Raw genomic sequence first — 18,257 nt, 5'->3', positions numbered from 1 at the left:
AGATTCCCTCTTCCCGGGCGCCTGGGTGGCTCAGTTGGTTAAGCGACTGCCTTCGGCTCAGGTCATGATCCTGGAGTCCCGGGATCGAGTCCCACATCGGGCTCCCTGCTCAGCAGGGAGTCTGCTTCTCTCGTGCTCTCTATCTCTCATTCTCTCTCTCTCAAATAAATAAATAAAATCTTTAAAAAAAAAAAAGATTCCCTCTTCCCTTCTCCCTTTGTCCCTCCCCCACTGCTCATGCATGTGCACGCCCTTTCTCTCTAAAACAAATAAAAAGAATAAAATGGAAAGGGGAGAACTGAAAATTAAGCAAACTGAAATTAACAATGCGATACATGGGTTTAATAGCCACTTTGATCCAGCTGAAGAGAGGATTCATAAACTGGAAAATAGGTGAGTAGAAAATATCCAGACTGAAGGATGGTATGTACAAGAAGCATGTAATTGGAATACTGAAGGGGAGAAGCGATGGAATGGTGCTGAAGGAATATCTGAAGAGATAATGGCCAAGAATTTTCCAAAGATAATGGAAGACATAAAACCAGATTCATGAAAAACTGTGAGCTACCTTAAAAAACAAACACTAAACTCAAGCCCCCACAACTAGCATCATATAGTATACTAATGAAAACCAAAAAGAAGTAGATCTTAAAACCAGAAATACATTTTCTTCAAAGAAGCCACAGTAAGACTGAAGCTAACTTTTCAACAGAAATTACAGAAATCAAAAGACATGTAATGACATCTTGAAAGTTCCGAAAGGAAATACCTACCTACGATACAATACTCATGTTAAAATATCCTTTAAAAATAAAGACAAAATGGAATTATTTCCAGACCAAAAAAACCCGACAGAATTTATCTTAAGCAAAACTAAAAAAGGAAGTAACAAAGTTCTTCAGGCATAAGGAAAATTTTCCCAGGTGGAAAGATGGAAATACAGGAAGAAATGAAGAGCAACAGGAGGGGTAAGTATGTGGATAACTCTAAATCAATAATGACTGTAACAAGACAGTGATATCATCTTGTGAGATTTAAAATAGAGCTGACCTTGACCAACAAGGGTTTGAACTGTACAGGTCCACTTACCCATGGATTTTCTTCAGTAAATAAGGTATAGTACTCTAGTGTATTTTCTCATAATTTTTACTATTTTCTTTTCTCTAGGTTACGTTATTATAAAATACAGTAAATAATATACAGCATATACAAAATGTTTAATTGACTGTTTATGTTATCAGTAAGGCTTCCAGTCAACAGTAGACTATTAATAGTTAAATTTGGGGGGAGTCAAAAGTTATGTGTGAATTTTTGACTGTGCATGGGGTCAATGCTGCATTGTTCAATGGTCAACTGTAATGTAAAATTAAAATGTGTGAAAACACAAAAGAAGGAGGGGGAGTGGTAAATGGAGTTATAAGGTTCTAAGGTCAGGCGTTACCTACAAAATGGTAAAAGTAGTAATTCATATTGGATTCTTAGAGTCAAGAATCCAAATCATGATTTTTAGGATAATTTCTAAAGAAACAATGAAAGATATATAATGAACAAGGTAATGCGGAAAGAAAAAAAAAAGACTGATCCAAAAGAAGGCTAAAATAGAGACACACAGACCAAATAGGGGAAAAGGCCCATAAAATAGATGGGATAAAAGAAAACAAGTAGAAAGACTGTAGTTATGAACCCACATATTTCAGTAGGATTACATTAAACATAAACTAAATTTTCTAATAAATAGATAACTATTTTTGAATTGGATTAAAAACACATGTAGTTTAATAAATAATTATTAATCATGCAGCCACCACTCAGGTAAATACATTTTATATGACCAGCACTTCAGAAACCCATATGCCTCTATCCTATATCATAAATCTCCTCCATAAATAGCATTTGTAGTGCTAATTTCTTTGTTTTAGTCTTTAGATTTACCATCTACCCTTGACTTCCTACATAATTTTTTTTTCTGGCTTTTTTTTTTAAAAGATTTTATTTATTTATTCATGAGAGCCAGAGAGAGAGAGAGAGAGGGAGAGGCAGAGGGAGAAGCAGGCTCCCAAGGAGCAGGGAGCCTGATGCGGGACTCGATCCCAGGACCCTGGGATCATGACCTGAGCCGAAGGCAGACGCTTAACCATCTGAGCTACCCAAGAGCCCTTTTCTGGCTATTTTTGACCTTTATTTGAATGGAATCCTACTATTTGAGTCTGCTTTTCCATAATATTTTTGTGGGAGTAACTCGTACTGCTGCATGTTACTGCAGTTCTTCCATTTCCACTAATATACAGAATTCCACTGTATGGATTTACTGCAATTTATTCTTCTTTTCAACTGTAGATGGGCTTTTTGTCCTAGTTTTTGACTATTATGGAAAATGCTAATAAACATTCCTCTACATATATCCTATTGAACATTTAGAGGGTATGTATCAAAGGATGGGACTGTGAGGTCAAAGGATATTAAGATCTTCAATATTTTTAGATAATGCCAAATTTTTTCTGAAGCATTATACCAATTTACTCTTCTAACAACAAAAATGTTAAATAAAATCAATTCCCTTTTTTTCAAAACCTCACCAATACACCAGGTATTGTCAGATTTTAAAATGTTTTACTTTACCTGATATGAAAAGGTATCTCATTGTGGCTTTAATTTGCATTTCCCTGATTACTAATGTAGATGAGCGCTTTTTCATGTTTATTATCGGTCATTTGGAATTCCTCTTTTGTGAAATAGATGTACAAGTTTTTTGCCCATTTTTATTTTGTATTATCTGGCTTTTACTCATTGATTTGAAGTACTTTCTATACACTCTTTCTATACCCTCTAGGGAAAGGTCGGTCCCTAGAGGTTCTATGTGCTGCGTCTTCTCCCACTTGATGGCCTGTCTTCTCACTAAAATTAGTAGCTTGAGAGAAGTTTCTTAATTTTAATATGGTAAAACGGATCAATTTTTTTTTATTGTGAAGGTATCTGTGTCTTAAGAAATCCTTCTTTATCCTAAGTTCATGAGGATGTTCTATATTACCTTCTAAAAGCTTTATAATTTTCCTTTAGATAATTGAGTTCCTTAATCCACAGATTGATTTTTGTGTGCAGTCTGACATAGAGATCCAATGTCTTTCATATTTTCCTTAACATGAATAGCAAAGTAACTGCACTATTTACTAAAAGTCATACATTTCTCAAGTGATGTGACATACAATCTCCATCACATATCACATATACATATATGCATGGGTTTCTGGATTCTCTGTGACGCTGCTCTATTTGTCTATTACTTAAATTGAATAATATCACATCATTCTAAAATTTCTGCGGTTTGTAGTGTCCTGACATCTGATGGCAAATTCCTTCCTCTTTGTTTCTCTAGTTGATGGATATCTTGGTCTCTTAATCCACTGTATTTACATACACATTTTAGAATCAAATCAGCTTGTCAAATTCCACAAAATTACACACTGGAAAACTGATTGAAATTGCATTCTATAAATTAATTTGAACAAAAGTGAAAACATTCTACAAATACTGCATTGTCCAACCCATAAACATAGTTCATTTTTCCACTGAATTCCTTAATATCTGTCAAAGTTTTATAATTTTCTTCAGCTATTACATGTCTTATTAAATGTATTCCTAGGTCTGGTGCTACTGTATGGTTATCATATTTTTAAAAAATATCTTAATTCCCTAATTGTTTATATGTGGTATACAAGAATATAAATTTTTGTATGTTTGAGATTGGCAATCTTGTTAACTTGTTAATCCTAATAATTTATCTGTAAGTTACTTTGGATTTCCTACATTATATACCTACCCCAATCATCCAAGAATAGTAATAATATTTCTTCCTTCTTTTTCAGTCCTTTCTATATTGACCTCTTTTTCTTTCATTAGCCAAGAGATCCAGTATAATGTTAAAGTGGTGAGAGCAGGCATCCTTCTATTTTGTATCTCAAAGGAAATACTTCCAATATTTGGCCATCAGATCTGTTTTAGGGTTTTGTAGATACTCTTTATCAGATTAAGGAAGTTACCTCCCTATTCCAAGTTTGCAAAGAATTTGTTTTTAATCATAAACAGGTTATTTTATCAAATCCTACTTGTATTGTGGTTCATGATGATTCTTGTTCTGGCAAATTACATTAACTGGTATTTTATTATTGACCCAGCAGCATTCCTGAGACAAACTCCACTTTTATAGATTGTTGAACTTGGCTTTACTAGTATCTTGTTTAGGATATCTGCCTCTAAATAGAGTCCATGGGTAAAAATGGACTATAATTTTCCATTTCTGTAAAATGTTAAAATTGATTTTAATATTTCACATTTATACAAGATTTTTGTATCTACTCTCATAAAACAAACTGAAAAATATTCCCTCTTTTTTTATTTTTTGGAAGTTTGTTTAAAACTGGTGTTTTAAACCACTGAATCTTGGGGCACCTGGGTGGCTCAGTCGTTAAGCTTCTGGCTTCGGCTCAGGTCATGATCCCAGGGTCCTGGTTTCGAGCCCCTCCTCGGGCTCCCTGCTCAGCGGGAAGCCTGCTTCTCCCTCTCCCACTCCCCCTGATTGTGTTCCCTCTCTCGCTGTGTCTCTCTCTCTGTCAAATAAATAAATAAATAAAATCTTTAAAAATAATAATAATAAACCATTGAATCCACCCATCAGGGTCAAGTTATATACACTTGTTAGCATGGCTGCCTGGGACAAGTTTCATAAACTGCATGTTCTTCCTTCATTATAGAACATAAGGTAGATTGTTCATATCATAGAAGCCACTGATAAATTTGACATATTAGTAGTCTATAAAATGCTATCTTAATGGGGTCTTCACTTTTTCACTTTTATCACTAGCATTTTGTTTTTCTTTTTTGTCACTTTATGAGTTTCAGCACACACATTAAGAGTGGTAACAACAAAGACTCACTGAAATGTGACTCTTGCATTCACAAACTAAATAAATGCCTTCTTCACAGCAGCTTCCTGGTTCAAAACTAAAATGCAGGACTCAATATCATGCAATATTAGGGTTTCTTCTGAAGAGTCAAAACTGTATGTAAATTCCCCAGAACCAAGGATCTACTGCAAATGGTATAGATTGGTAATGCTTCTCCTTCATTTTGTGGCCTCCTTAGGTATGCATAGCTATTTGGGGAAAGGGTGGTGTTCTTCAACTAATTCCTTATTTTTAGTTATGTATTTTTCTTTTTAAAAGCTGGAGTATAACATATAAAAGGAAAACCTTAGGACATTTTACAGAGTTAATGTTAAGAATAAATAAATAATACTATAAAGCTCCAAAACTTGCAAATCACCAGACCAAAGAAAAGAATTCATTAAAATGCCCTTCCCCCAACATTTATCCAGGCAGGAATCACCAATCGTATTTCTTTGGTAAACTAAATGACTTCTTCCTTACCTGCCCTGAATCTTTTAGACTAGATCAGAGGTTAGGTGTCTTGGCTGCTTTTTGACACAATTAGACAAGTTAACCTGTTTACTGTAATTTGAAGTTATCATGATTCATGATAATGCTTTCAACCTGTAGGAATCGAATACTTTTAGGTATGTTTTTCCTACTCTTAACTTTCCTAGCCTCTAACTTTTGTAAGCCACCGTTTTATAGGACCTTGACTTTTCCACGTGTAGAACACAAACCATGAGAATGATCAAGTGATCACTCTGATTACCATAACAAAGATGGAACACACCACAGTAGAAAACCCAATACCCTAGTCAATTCAAAATTTTATTTAGTACTGTGTTGTTTTTTTTTTTTTAAGTACACTCTACCCCCAATGTGGATAAGGAGTTGCATGCTCTATGGACTGCCCAGCCAGGCACCCCTATTTAGTACTGTTAAAACAACAATGATAAAAGCTCTGGATAACCAATTCCATTCCTTCATAAGAGACAAGAATGAATATGAACCTTTACACTGTTTCATTCTTACCTGAGAAACGGTATGTTTACAAGCATATAGTTAGGTAACTTTATGCATTTTTGTAGAAATGCCTACCTTTCTGAAACAGCCTCATCATGATCCCGTGATAAATTAAGCTTTTCACTTGCTTTTTCTGAAGGGTTAGAAGGTTCAGAGCTCACAGAAGTCTTTCCTTCATCTGGAATACTGACTGACTCTGGATTCTTATCCAAATTCATGGTCTCTGAATTTGTAACCTGTTAATTGGGTGAAGAAAAAGCAGTTAAAGGGAGTGTTACCACTTGTATTCTTCCACACAAAATTGATAGGTAAAATTGCACTTGGAAAATGTTCTCAAAATATTCTTGAATACATATGGCAAAATGTATGTTAAATTATATGTATTTCAATAGCTGATGACAATGCTTACAGTGTCTTTGCCAAAATAAATTAAAAAAAATACTTCAAGAAATAAAAATAATGATAGTACAAATCAACTTCCTAAGCTTGGGTGGGAAGGAAAAACAAACACCTAAGACAACATTTTATTCCTATTAGACTATGTTTTAGGAACTCAGGAACATTAGATTGTAATAAGCACACTTTTACTTTCATTGTACTCCTAATAATGAGAGAAGACCAGAAATAAATCAAATTTCCAACTTGTTCTTCCAGTTGAGTTTTGTTTAAAACTTGGAAGTTGAAGCACTTAGTCCATGCTTTGGTTGAGAATGTACAGTATTTAAAATATGTGTAGGGGTGCCTGGGTGGCTCAGATGGTTAAGCGTCTGCCTTCAGCTCAGGTCATGATCCCAGGGGCCTGGGATCGAGCCCCGCATCGGGCTCCCTGCTGAGCGGGAAGCCTGCTTCTCCCTCTCCCACTCCCCCTGCTTGTGTTCCCTCTCTCGCTATGTCTCTGTCAAATAAGTAAATAAAAATCTTTAAAAAAAATATGTGTATATTAAAGAATACAAAAGGGTCAAACTGATTGCCCAACTCATGAGCTTTTCCTCGGTGGAAAACGTGAACAAAGATGCCTGTACACATGGGCGCCTGGGTGGCTCAGTTGGTTAAGATGCCTGTACACAAAGGCAGACTTCTGAAATGTTATTAAGCTTGCAGATTCTCTATGTAGAAATAGGTTCAAACAATATTGGAAAATGATAGCAAAAAATATTTGGTATTCTTTCAGTTCCAGGAGCAAGTGGCTCACTTATCCCTGCTACTCTCATCTAAGCATAATGAAAAACCCTGGAAATAATTCAACAGATAATCGTAAAATGTCTCTGAACGGTGGAAAGAAAAGGGCAGACTGCCTGAGGATCTTGAGACTGCGGAGAGAAACCACAGTGAGTTCCCTCGGTTTTCTTTTTATTCATATATCCTACACGACAGGTGTCACAAATGTCAGGGACCCATCCTTCTCGCCAAACCTAGAGCAGGGGGGATTGAACCTCACTCCACACCTGCAAAATCAGCAGCCATATTCACTGCAGCATTAGTGTCATCCCGGTCCCCACATGACAACTGGAGCAACAGGGGGCCTAACCAGCTGCAGTAGCAGTACTGGCAAAGCCCAGCCAGGGATCGAACCCCAGGAGCCCACACCTGAAACAGCAGTGGGACCATCATCCCTCATTTGGGAAAGCTGTGGACAAGATTACTGAAGCATCAGCGTTGTTGGCAGGGCTGCATTCTTTCTGGAGGCTTCAGAGGAGTGTTTCCTTTTTCCCAGCTTCTAGAAGCTACCAGAATTCCTTGGTTCAGAGCCCCTTCCTCCATCTTCAGTGCAATCATTCCAACCTCTGCTTCCATTGTCCCATCTCTTTCTGCCTTTGACCTTCCTGACTCCTTTTTGTAAGGACCCTTGTGATTACACTGAGCCCACCAAGATAATCTCCCTATCTGTGAGCTTCTTTTAACACATAAAGTAACATACTCACAGGTTCTGGGGATTAATTCATGGATATCTTTTGGGGGTCATTATTCACCACTATCAACCACTGTGGCAAAATTAACACAAAAGTGACATTTATACAACATTACATCCAACATGCAGGTGTATGTGGAACATTCACCAAGGAAGAAAAAGCATATCTTGGGCTATAAAGTGTCAATAACTCTCAAGACAGAAATTTTACACAGTATGTTCTCTGATCAAAACAAAATTAAATTAGGTATCAATAAAAATAAGATACTTAGAAAGGCCTCAAATGTTTGGAAATTAAACACACACTTCTAAATAACCCATGAGTCAAAGAACAATACCACAAAGGAAGTTATAAATTATTTTCAACTGAAGAAAACCAAATGGGCACCTGGGTGGCTCAGTCCATTAAGCATCTGCCTTTGGCTCAAGTCATGATCCCATGGGCTCAAGTCACTGAGCCCATGTCGGGCTCCCGGCTCAGCAGGAGTCTTGTTCTCCCTCTCCCCCGCCCCTCCCCCTGCTTGGGCTCTCTCTCTCAAATAAATAAATAAAATCTTTTTAAAAAAATACAGTACATCAAAGATTATAATCTCTGTAGTGAGAAGTGCAATGTCTAGGGGTGCTCCTGAGTGGCTCAGTTGGTTAACTGTCCGGCTCTTGGTTTCAGCTCAGATCATGATCTCATAGGTTGTAAGACTGAGCCCCGAACTGGGCTCCACGTTCACCGGGGAGTCTGCTTGAGATGCTTTCCCTCTGGCCCTCCCCACCACTCACACATGCTCATGCATCCTCTCTAAATAAAGAAAATTTTTAAAGATTTTATTTATTTATTTATTTGTCAGAGAAAGAGCACAAGCAGGGGAAGCAGCAGGTAGAGCAAGTGGAGGGAGAAGCAGGCTCCCCACTAAAATGAACTCTATCATGATCCCTGGGATCATGACCTGAGCCGAAGGCAGCCGCTTAACCATTGCTCTAAATAAATAAATCCTAAAAAAAGAAAAAAAAAGTGCAATATCTAATCACTGAGATGCTTAGAAAATGCTTAGAAAAAGCAGTGCTTAGAAGGAAATTCATAGCTTTAAATGTTTTCTAGTAGAAAAGAAGATTAAAAACCAATGCTCTTTCTTAAGAAGCTGGAAAAAGAATAAATTCTATCCAATGTAAGTAAAAGGAAGGAAATTATAAAAACAGAAAAGAGACATGGAAGAGAGAGTAAGATTTTTAAAACCCTAGTCAAGACTGATCAAGAAAAAAAAGAAAACACAGATTATTGGTTTCAAAAATGAAACAGTATATCATTACAGATCTACAAATACTAAAAGGACAGGAGAATTTTGTTAATAATTTATGTCAACAGATTCAACAACTTAGATAAAAGGGACACATTCCTTGTGAAGATAACTTACAAAACTGATATGAGAGGAAATAGAAAAATCCGAATTGCCCCTTACCTATTAAAGAATTGAATTTCAAGAAAAAGTCCTCCTACAAAGAAAGCTCCTTGGGGCGCCTGGGTGGCTCAGTTGGTTAAGCGACTGCCTTCGGCTCAGGTCATGATCCTGGAGTCCCGGGATCGAGTCCCACATCGGGCTCCCTGCTCAGCGGGGAGTCTGCTTCTCCCTCTGACCCTCCCCCCTCTCATGCTCTCTCTCTCATTCTCTCTCTCAAATAAATAAACTCTTAAAAAAAAAAAAAAAAAAGAAAGCTCCTTGCCCAGAGAGTCTTCAGAGATGGATTCTATCAAACATTTAAGGAAGTAAAAAAATCTTACACAGACTTTTGGAAAACGGGGGAGGGAATGCTTCCCAATTCATTTACTGAAGCCAGCATAAATATGATACCAAAGCAAATAAAGATACTACAAGAAAAAAATTCAGTGAATATATGCTGAAGACTGTATTTGAATTTTATATGAAAAATATAAACAGATACCAAACTCTAATGATACCCCTGCCAAAATATTTTGGAAGTGTATGCTACAAAGTATATTTTGATACAAAAAAATACATTAATGAATGCACCAGATATGAAGATGCCTTAGGAGATGAACAGATTGACAGATATATGACAAAAATAAACATATTAAAATAGTAAAGGTAGAATTCAGGTGCTGTATATACAAATGTTCACTGTAAAAGTTTGTCAACTTTGCTGTTGTGTCTGTTTGAAACTTTTTATCCTGATAAAGTGGTGGGGATCACAAATCACCTCTCTACTCACTTGATGCAAGAAATATAAGTGGCATTTATGTTTAGCCACCTAAGGGTATTTTCTCCAGAGATAACATCACAGGAACATTCTAAATATAAATTTTTCTTTAAAGCCTTCTTAGTTTGAAAAAATATATTTCATATCTTAAAATCCAACTACCTATAACGGTGGGTCAATGAGGCAATTAAAACTCATGTGTGTTTATACCAACCTTACAGGCTGTTTTACTGGTTAATACATTTGGTTCCAAGTAATTCTTTTGAGATTGCAATACTGCTTTAATACGTCTTTGAAGTTTTGATATTTTTGCCTAGAAGAAAAAGAGAAAAACAAATACAAAACCAGAGTACTAAATAATATATAGAGATGGAGGGAACACTATGTATCTGCCAAATGAGTCTTGTTAAGACTTAGACATCCACCCAAATAAATGAGAAATTTTTATATAAGCAAAGATTTACTTTATATAAGCAAACAAAAACCCCAAAACAGTTTCAAACACATTGTACCAGCTCTAATACAGGATATATTTTGAATTAAAAGAAACTGCCTACATATTAAGCCTGTCAACTGACACAGAATAATTGACAACAGAAGAACATAGAATAATATTTCCAATTTTGTAAGGGTCACTATTGCTAATAAACTCTATTACCTATGGTACAGTACACCAGGCTTGTGGTCAAGGATCAGATTTGGGTCTGCTTTATTGTTTTCCTTTCCTAATATGTAAAATATCACCAAATTCTACTTCAAATGAAATCAAATGAAATCAGAAACTTACGAAGAGTTCATCAGCTATCGCTTCATGTTTATTCCTGCACTGTGTCTTCCCAATGCGTTCGGTCAATTCTTTCAGCTTATTATCAAACAGTTTGTAATTTATACTATAGATCTCCTGTTGAATCAAATGTTTGACCTAGAATTTTAAAATAAAAACCAGAACACCCCATGTTTCAAATTTAAAAGCAATTTTATTTTCTACTCCTTAAAAACAGCTTTGTTCTTCTCTGGATTTATTGTAACTGATAAAATATACATTTTTCACATTTTTATGTTTACATTACCCGAAGTTTGACTGTCAAATTTAGCGAAACAGGGCGCCTGGGTGGCTCAGTTGGTTAAGCGACTGCCTTCGGCTCAGGTCATGATTCTGGAGTCCCAGGATCGAGTCCCGCATCGGGCTCCCCTGCTCAGCAGGGAGTCTGCTTCTCCCTCTGACCCTCCCCTGTCTCATGCTCTCTCTCTCTATCTCATTCTCTCTCTCAAAAAAAAAAAAAAATCTTCAAATTTAGCAAAACACACGCGGTATCTAATATTACCAGAAATTTGAATATCAAATTTAGCGAAACACACCCAGTATCTAAATATATGGATATGTTAGAACATAAATTTATTCTCCCAGTGCTAATTTTTGTTTCCTACAGTTTCAGCTGAATTCCATAATACATATTAAAGGAATGGTAAAAGCCTGTATTGCATTTATATTTTTTAATGAGCATTACTGAAACCAAGTATTCCATAAAAAGGAACTCCACTTATCTGAAAGCCAGAGCCCAGTGAAAATGGTTGGTTGGTCTACAGTGGATATGAAGCAAATTATGAAAGTCTGAGCCTTGACCCAGCCATTAACAAAGCTATATGACCTTTGGGAAGTCACAACACCTCTCAGCTTCATCTTCCTTGCCCACATATGGGTAGGTAATACAATGTTGAACGTGTGATGCTCATAGGATTTTTATAAGGGTATAAAAGGTAAATATGTGAAAGAGCTCCATAAAATAGAAAACAGTGAATTGACATAAAGGAAATAAATATGCAAGATAATCGACTTTACTTGCATAGGTTTTTTAGGGGGTGACTTTCTATTGTTAAAATGGAGAGAAGTCAGGACTAATTAGGCAGTGACTAATGCTATTTGGCATAATGCACACTATTCTAACAGTAGCTATCACATGAAACATTAATGCATTTCATTATCTGGCTGTTTTTTAGAAAACAGACAGGCCTATTTTCAGGGAGCATAATTAATCTCAATGCCCACTGATATGAATAGCTCTGCTCAGCCATATATTCGGAAATATCCACTGTAATTTTCTGCTGAATTTGTATCCTCCTGTAAGCTGCTTTCGTAACAGAGTAGGTAGTGTCTCTTAATAACAAAACCTGTCATGATACACCCAAGGTATTTATTAGTAATATTTGTATCTTTCCCCTAAATTCTTGCTTCTTGGTGTTTGAAATTGGAACACAAAGCTTCTATGTTAAACTCTTTTATACTGGTATCACTGGGATGATTAGGGTTATTCAACAATTTTGATTATTCCCAAGGTTTTTCCTTCTCATTTCCAATTGTTCTTGCTCTTTAACATTATCATCTACTTGATTTTTTTCTGTAATGCTTAACATTTCTTCAATGATTTCTCAACATTAGACATGATTATCATTTTTACTGTCAAACTTTTAAGTATTTGATTCAACTAATGAGTGCTCAAAATAACACACTATTTTTACTGACAAGTGAAAACCACCCATGTGTGGTTTTTATGGATTACTACAGCCCTGCCAGTTCAGTGGCTGGGTCAATATGTAAAGCTCAAACTCAGATGAATCTTGGAGAAACTTTCTAAATGTTCTGAATGTGGAAATACTGTTTTGCTAACAAGCGGAGATCACACAGTTTTTGTGAAACTTCCCTGGTAACACACAGATTCCTAGGCCCTAGCCTGGATTCACCAAACAGAATTTCCTGGAAAAAGGCCTGGAAAGCTGTCTAATTAACAGGCACCTCCAGTAATTCTTATTAGGTAAGTTTGAGAAAAGAGTAGCCTAAAACAACAGTCTTCAACTATGAGGGAGCTCAATAAACCACAATTTAAACAAGTATGTACTCCTGGTGATTCAGATGGAGGCAGATTCTTAAAACTTGGTTATTTAAAAGGACTAAATAAATGCCCATCCACGGATTGTTACTCTTGGTTAGAGTGGACATTTCTCATTTAGTGGTGATGTTACTCATAAAAAAGGAAGACACAATAATCTCCACCAAATACCTCATAAATGCCTTCTGCTTATGGTAATATGTCCCAAATTATGGAATCTGATGGAAATCCTAGGTACAATTGGCAGATGGCAGAAAAAGTAGCCTAAAGATTGGAGAAAGACTAGCAATTATATATTTTCAATCTGCCTAAACTTTCTAAGATGGTGGGTAGAGTGAATAACTTGGACTTTAGAAGAAAAACTGCTCCACTTCTGTAATTTAATTGGAATCAACAAGGCCAACATCCTTATAAAAACCTCAAAAAAGAAGAGTCAACAGCTCTGGGACTCTCTCAGGGAAGAACAATGTCAGAATGCTAGCCCTATTCCACTGGGATTCAAACTAAAAAAACCCCCAAATAGATGTGGTTTAGAGAGTTAACTGTTTGCACAGGAATTAAAATATCAAATGACGGAAAGCTAGCTATTTGGAGATAGGTAAAAAGATAGTAATTAGCTAAAACCCAAGATGTCTCTGAAGAATGTGCAAGAAACTTCAGGGAGGGGGGTGGTGGTGGTTGAGAAAACAAAATAAACTGCATTCCTCAAAACCTCGTTGGGAAGGACCATTTTCTGTGTCAACTCAGACCAGGTATTTTGTGAGACAGATAATTGTAATGAATGAAAACTGATTTTTCCATGCCAGCGACACCAAAATATTCAAAGATTAAATGTTGTCTTTATATGTCCCTATCAGAACTTATTTCTAAATTCAGCTACTAATCAACGGGAATAAGACTGGAATCCCAAACTTTTTTCTTAAGCTAGATCGATGCTCACCATAATTTTGCCACCTCTTTCCTGCAAATAACAGAATATTTACATATTTTTTTATTAGTGTTTCCTTTGGTCTTCCTGGAAGAAAAGACAAAGTAGAAAGGGAAAAACTGCTAATTCACCTTTCATGCTGGTTCTGCATGAATCTTTCAAAAAGGTTTCCATTTATTTATTATGTGAATACATATGCATATAATATGTAACTATATAATTGTAATGGTCTGTTTTAGAAAACAGTAGTGTTTTTGTTTCTGAAACAGCAGGATAGTTTGGCTTCAGACATTTCGGTCCATTATAGCCGACAGACATTAATCTACTACATAATGACTTTCAGTTGAATAATTCTAGTGGTAGTAAAATAGCAAAACATGATGGTTAAAACAGGTCTTCATTACAGGACCTATTAAAGTTGAAGTTCATTACACTTAAACTGAAGAGTTGATCAAACACAGTAAAATGTAGTACAATGAAATAAAATGGGGCAAAATGAAAGCAAAATGTGCATTTGATGATGCTATAAAACAAAGTATCAGAAAATCCAACACATCTGTGTAAACCTGGAAATTAGGGCAAGTAAACCTGAGTGCAGCAGAACTTTATGATGGACTTCTGGGTTGTCTGAGTCTATGAAGTAGGGGTCAGTTGTGATGAGGTATACAAATGGCTGTAGTTGCAGATCAGAGAACCCAAAGACCAGAACAAAAGACATTGAATTATTCAGCAAAGCTTAAGGTCATGCAGTGTCTGACTTTCTAAGAGATTTAAATATAATATTGACTAAAAAGTCCATTCTCTTTCTACTACAGCACTCTACCTACACATGATTCTCTAGGTTACTCTACATGTTTTGGTAATGTAAACAATGATCTTTCCCTAATATGTCCATCAGTTGATTCCATTTTCATATACAACTTTTGCACCAAGTGAAAGTCTTCTGTACTAAATCATCGTGGAGATCAATTAACTTTTACCATTTTTTACTAATCAGAAGTTTCTGAAGCAAATATATAAGCCCCAATATTTTACCTGTTCCAGCAATGCTGTTTGCTTTCCCAGGGCTACACAAATATTTTCATTAATTTGCTCTGAGGTTTTCATGCGCTTAACATTTTCTTTGTTTTCTGAAAACATCCTCTTCTTTTGATTATGGCCTTAGGGAAATGGAAAGATCAGGAAGTAAAAATATTTCTTCTAAGGAAGGAAACAAGGGAATTCTCTAATCCAGGGACTGTCTAAGGAAATAGAAAAACTAAAATGTGACCAAGGCAGCATTTTTTAGACAATGTAATTGTCTAAAAAATTGTGATAAACTAACCTTAAAAAAATGATTATCTTAGGTTCTTAGGTAGGATTCTGGTCTCAGATACACTTTCCTTTCAACTTCATTTAATACCTATTTAATACTAACAAGAACTGAATAAATTATAGCACTTAAATCCTCTAGTTACTTAAGTGGTCTTACATTATTTTTATACAGTTACTTAGGCAGTCTTACATATTTTTAATAGGTGATCCTGTTATTTTTAAGTAATTTTAAATCCATCTTATTAAATGATCACTATGTAGCCTAGACAAGAACACAAAATTTATCCTACAAAATTTATCCTACAAAATGTTTTTCTTATATTTCATTAACTTACAAAAAAAATCCTACTTCAAATGAAATTTATTTTTGCTATTTTAATAATTTTATAACTCTAGAATTTCATTGGTTAACTATTTGATGTTTCTCTGTCATTCCACACATACACGTATGTATGTTTATGTGTATATATACCTATTATCTATCAGCCAGGTCAATTCTATGGAAAGAAATGAGTTCACTAATGATTAAAAAAACTCTTTCAACTAGCCTCCTTATTAATCTAATAAATAAAACTTCAAAATAAGAAGAGATGTAGATGAAATAAACCAAACAACTGCCATAAGTCACCTTTTGATTTTTTTTGTACTCTCAAGGGAAAGCGACTGATTCCTTCTTTGCCAGAATTTACTTCCCTTCAAATATGGAGGATACCATTTCCCCCTCCTCACCCTAAATGGTTGAGAAACAAGATACTCTGAAACGATTATTGCCATCATTTACTTTTTTCCTGGCTATAGACACTCTATGGTTTCTATATCTGAGGCTAAAAAAAAATCCCCCAAAAGGAAAGTGACTATGACTATTTTAATTTCTCCAAAAGATGCATAAGTATACACTTACTGTTATTACTATCAGTGTCAAGTGCCGACAGCCGTGTTGAGTCTATACTTTCAAAATTTGAAATGCTGGAATGACAGGTTCTACAAGATTCTTCACTTTTCAAAATTTCAGTAGCACAGTTACTGGAAATGACTGAATTCACCAACTTAGGTATTTTATCAACAGGTAGAAAACGGGTATCTGAACTTAAAATTAAAATGTCACCTTGTCTTTTATCACATGACTCAGAATTGGAGTTTGTTTCTAAATAAGAAACTATCTTGTCGATTCTTTTATCATCCAAGGTATTGTTTACTGTAGTTTTTGGCATTTGAACCATACCAGGCAATACACTGGATGGACAACAAATGGATTTCAGATTACAATCTTCTTCATGTTGTTCAAAATAGGATCTTGTTATATCTGTCTGACATTCAATATGGTTTTCAGAAGTGTTCTGTGAATCCTTTGCCTCTTGTGTAAAGAGTTTCCTGGAAGACTCTATTGTTTTGCTTGGCTTTTGGTAAGGGCACACAACTTGTTCTTCAATGTATTCCAATCTTGTTTCTGAATCAACTATTTCTAGTGGTTTCATTACATTCTGAGAAAATGCTTTACTTTTCTCTGAGCATACTGAATTTTTGTTAGAGTCCAATAAGGAAGCATCATTTTCAGAATGTCCATATTTGCTATTTATGACACCAGTACTTGAATTCTGATTACCACTTGACACATTATTCCCAGTTGCTGTTTTCAGTGCTTCGGCATTCTTTGACTTATTCAGGATCTCTACTTGCTTCCGGCAACTCACAGGCATTGTTTTTTTGGCTTTTAGTATCTTCCGCTTACTTCTATCTGGACTTGCCATCTTTCATACCCTAGAATTTAAAATACCATATTTAAATGCACTTCTCTAGCAGACAGAAGCTTATTTGTAATATTAATGTTCAGACTATTTCTAGAGATTTAGATAATTATTTCTCTTGAAAGTTACATCCATTTTCATCTGTCACTGAAAATGTACAAGTAATTTTAATTTTTTTCTATAAATCTAAACTATATAAATTCAAACTTTATATTGCCAGTAAGCCTCTACTTGATACTAAGGCTGTTAATTTTATCTGGCCACTTTTTGTACCACCTCACTGCCATAACCACTGAAGTCTGGTTTCAATTATCCAAGCAGGCCATACCTTATATAATCTAAAGATTAAACTGCATTTTTTTCATAAAAACAAAACTCAATGTTTTGCAAAGAATTTTCCATTTTCTACACCTAGTGGCACTATCTTAAAGCTTTCCTAATGTTCAAGTTTCCAAAATAAATGGTACTGCAGGAGTAATTCCCAAAAGTTAGGAGTATAAAATGAGTGCTAAAGATACACAACATGATGCTAGTTCAAACAAGAAAGCCAATTTAGCTTTTAATTATTTTTCATAATTTAATAAAAATCTACATAGCAGAGAAAAATATTTTAGTGTTTATCTCTCACTATATCATATCAAGTCTGATCTAAACTGTAGGTCGGTAGGTAAATGGTTTAAAGGAAATAACTGTGAAATTACAAGGCAATCAAAGGCATAATAAAAACAACAAAAAAAAGGAAAAATATGTATGTATGGGCATGATAGGCCAGTTATCTAACAAAGTATAGAGAACTTACTAAACTGAAAAGACAGAATCTAGGACTTTTGAAGGCACAAATAGCCCAGTCAAAGCTACCTGAATAAGTTTTTCATTTATCACTATACCTTACTTGAAGCTTTCCTTTATTATATCCTTTTAATTTACCATATCATTTGATCAGGAACAGTTCCAGGATTTGTGAGATCTTAAGTTTGAGGTGAATATGTATTTAGAACAAGAAAAAAAAAATCACAATGAATTCAAATTTTAAAAACCTGTCTGTCACGTATAGGGGTGCCTGGGTGACTCAGCCAGTAAGCATTGACACTTGCTCTCAAGGTCATGTGTTCAAGCCCCGTGTTGGGCTCCACACTGGGCATGGAGCCTACTTAAAAAAACAAAAAAACAAAAAAACAAAGAAACAAAAACTCCAAAACACAAAAACAGACCTGTCATGTATTTAAAAAAAAAAAAAAATCACAAAATCCAAAAAAATAGCATACTTTCATTAGTTAAAGGCCTGATTCAATATAAGGTTTTTCCCTATAGGACTACATA

At 35.3% G+C, this 18,257-nt stretch overlaps 1 protein-coding gene across 3 annotated transcripts in view; it reads right to left on the bottom strand.

The window, feature by feature from the left end:
* ATF7IP2 (activating transcription factor 7 interacting protein 2) overlaps positions 1–18,257 on the bottom strand; it is a 59,045-nt gene that overhangs the window by 27,470 nt on the left and 13,318 nt on the right. For 2 of the 3 annotated variants that reach the window (XM_027613673.2, XM_027613672.2), the window contains exons 2-6: positions 16,094–16,950; positions 14,914–15,038; positions 10,853–10,987; positions 10,280–10,378; positions 6,024–6,184 (exon numbers count right to left, since the gene is read on the bottom strand). In XM_027613673.2, coding sequence (XP_027469474.2) covers positions 6,024–6,184; positions 10,280–10,378; positions 10,853–10,987; positions 14,914–15,038; positions 16,094–16,940 — 1,367 coding nt within the window. In that variant the 5' untranslated portion in view covers positions 16,941–16,950. The remainder of the gene's footprint in view (positions 1–6,023; positions 6,185–10,279; positions 10,379–10,852; positions 10,988–14,913; positions 15,039–16,093; positions 16,951–18,257) is intronic. The other variant, XM_027613674.2, reaches the window with a different exon arrangement.

This window comes from Zalophus californianus, chromosome 10, assembly GCF_009762305.2.
Source record: "Zalophus californianus isolate mZalCal1 chromosome 10, mZalCal1.pri.v2, whole genome shotgun sequence".
In the NCBI taxonomy this organism is placed as follows: Eukaryota; Metazoa; Chordata; class Mammalia; order Carnivora; family Otariidae; genus Zalophus; species Zalophus californianus.
This window is presented reverse-complemented; position numbering and strand designations above follow the sequence as displayed.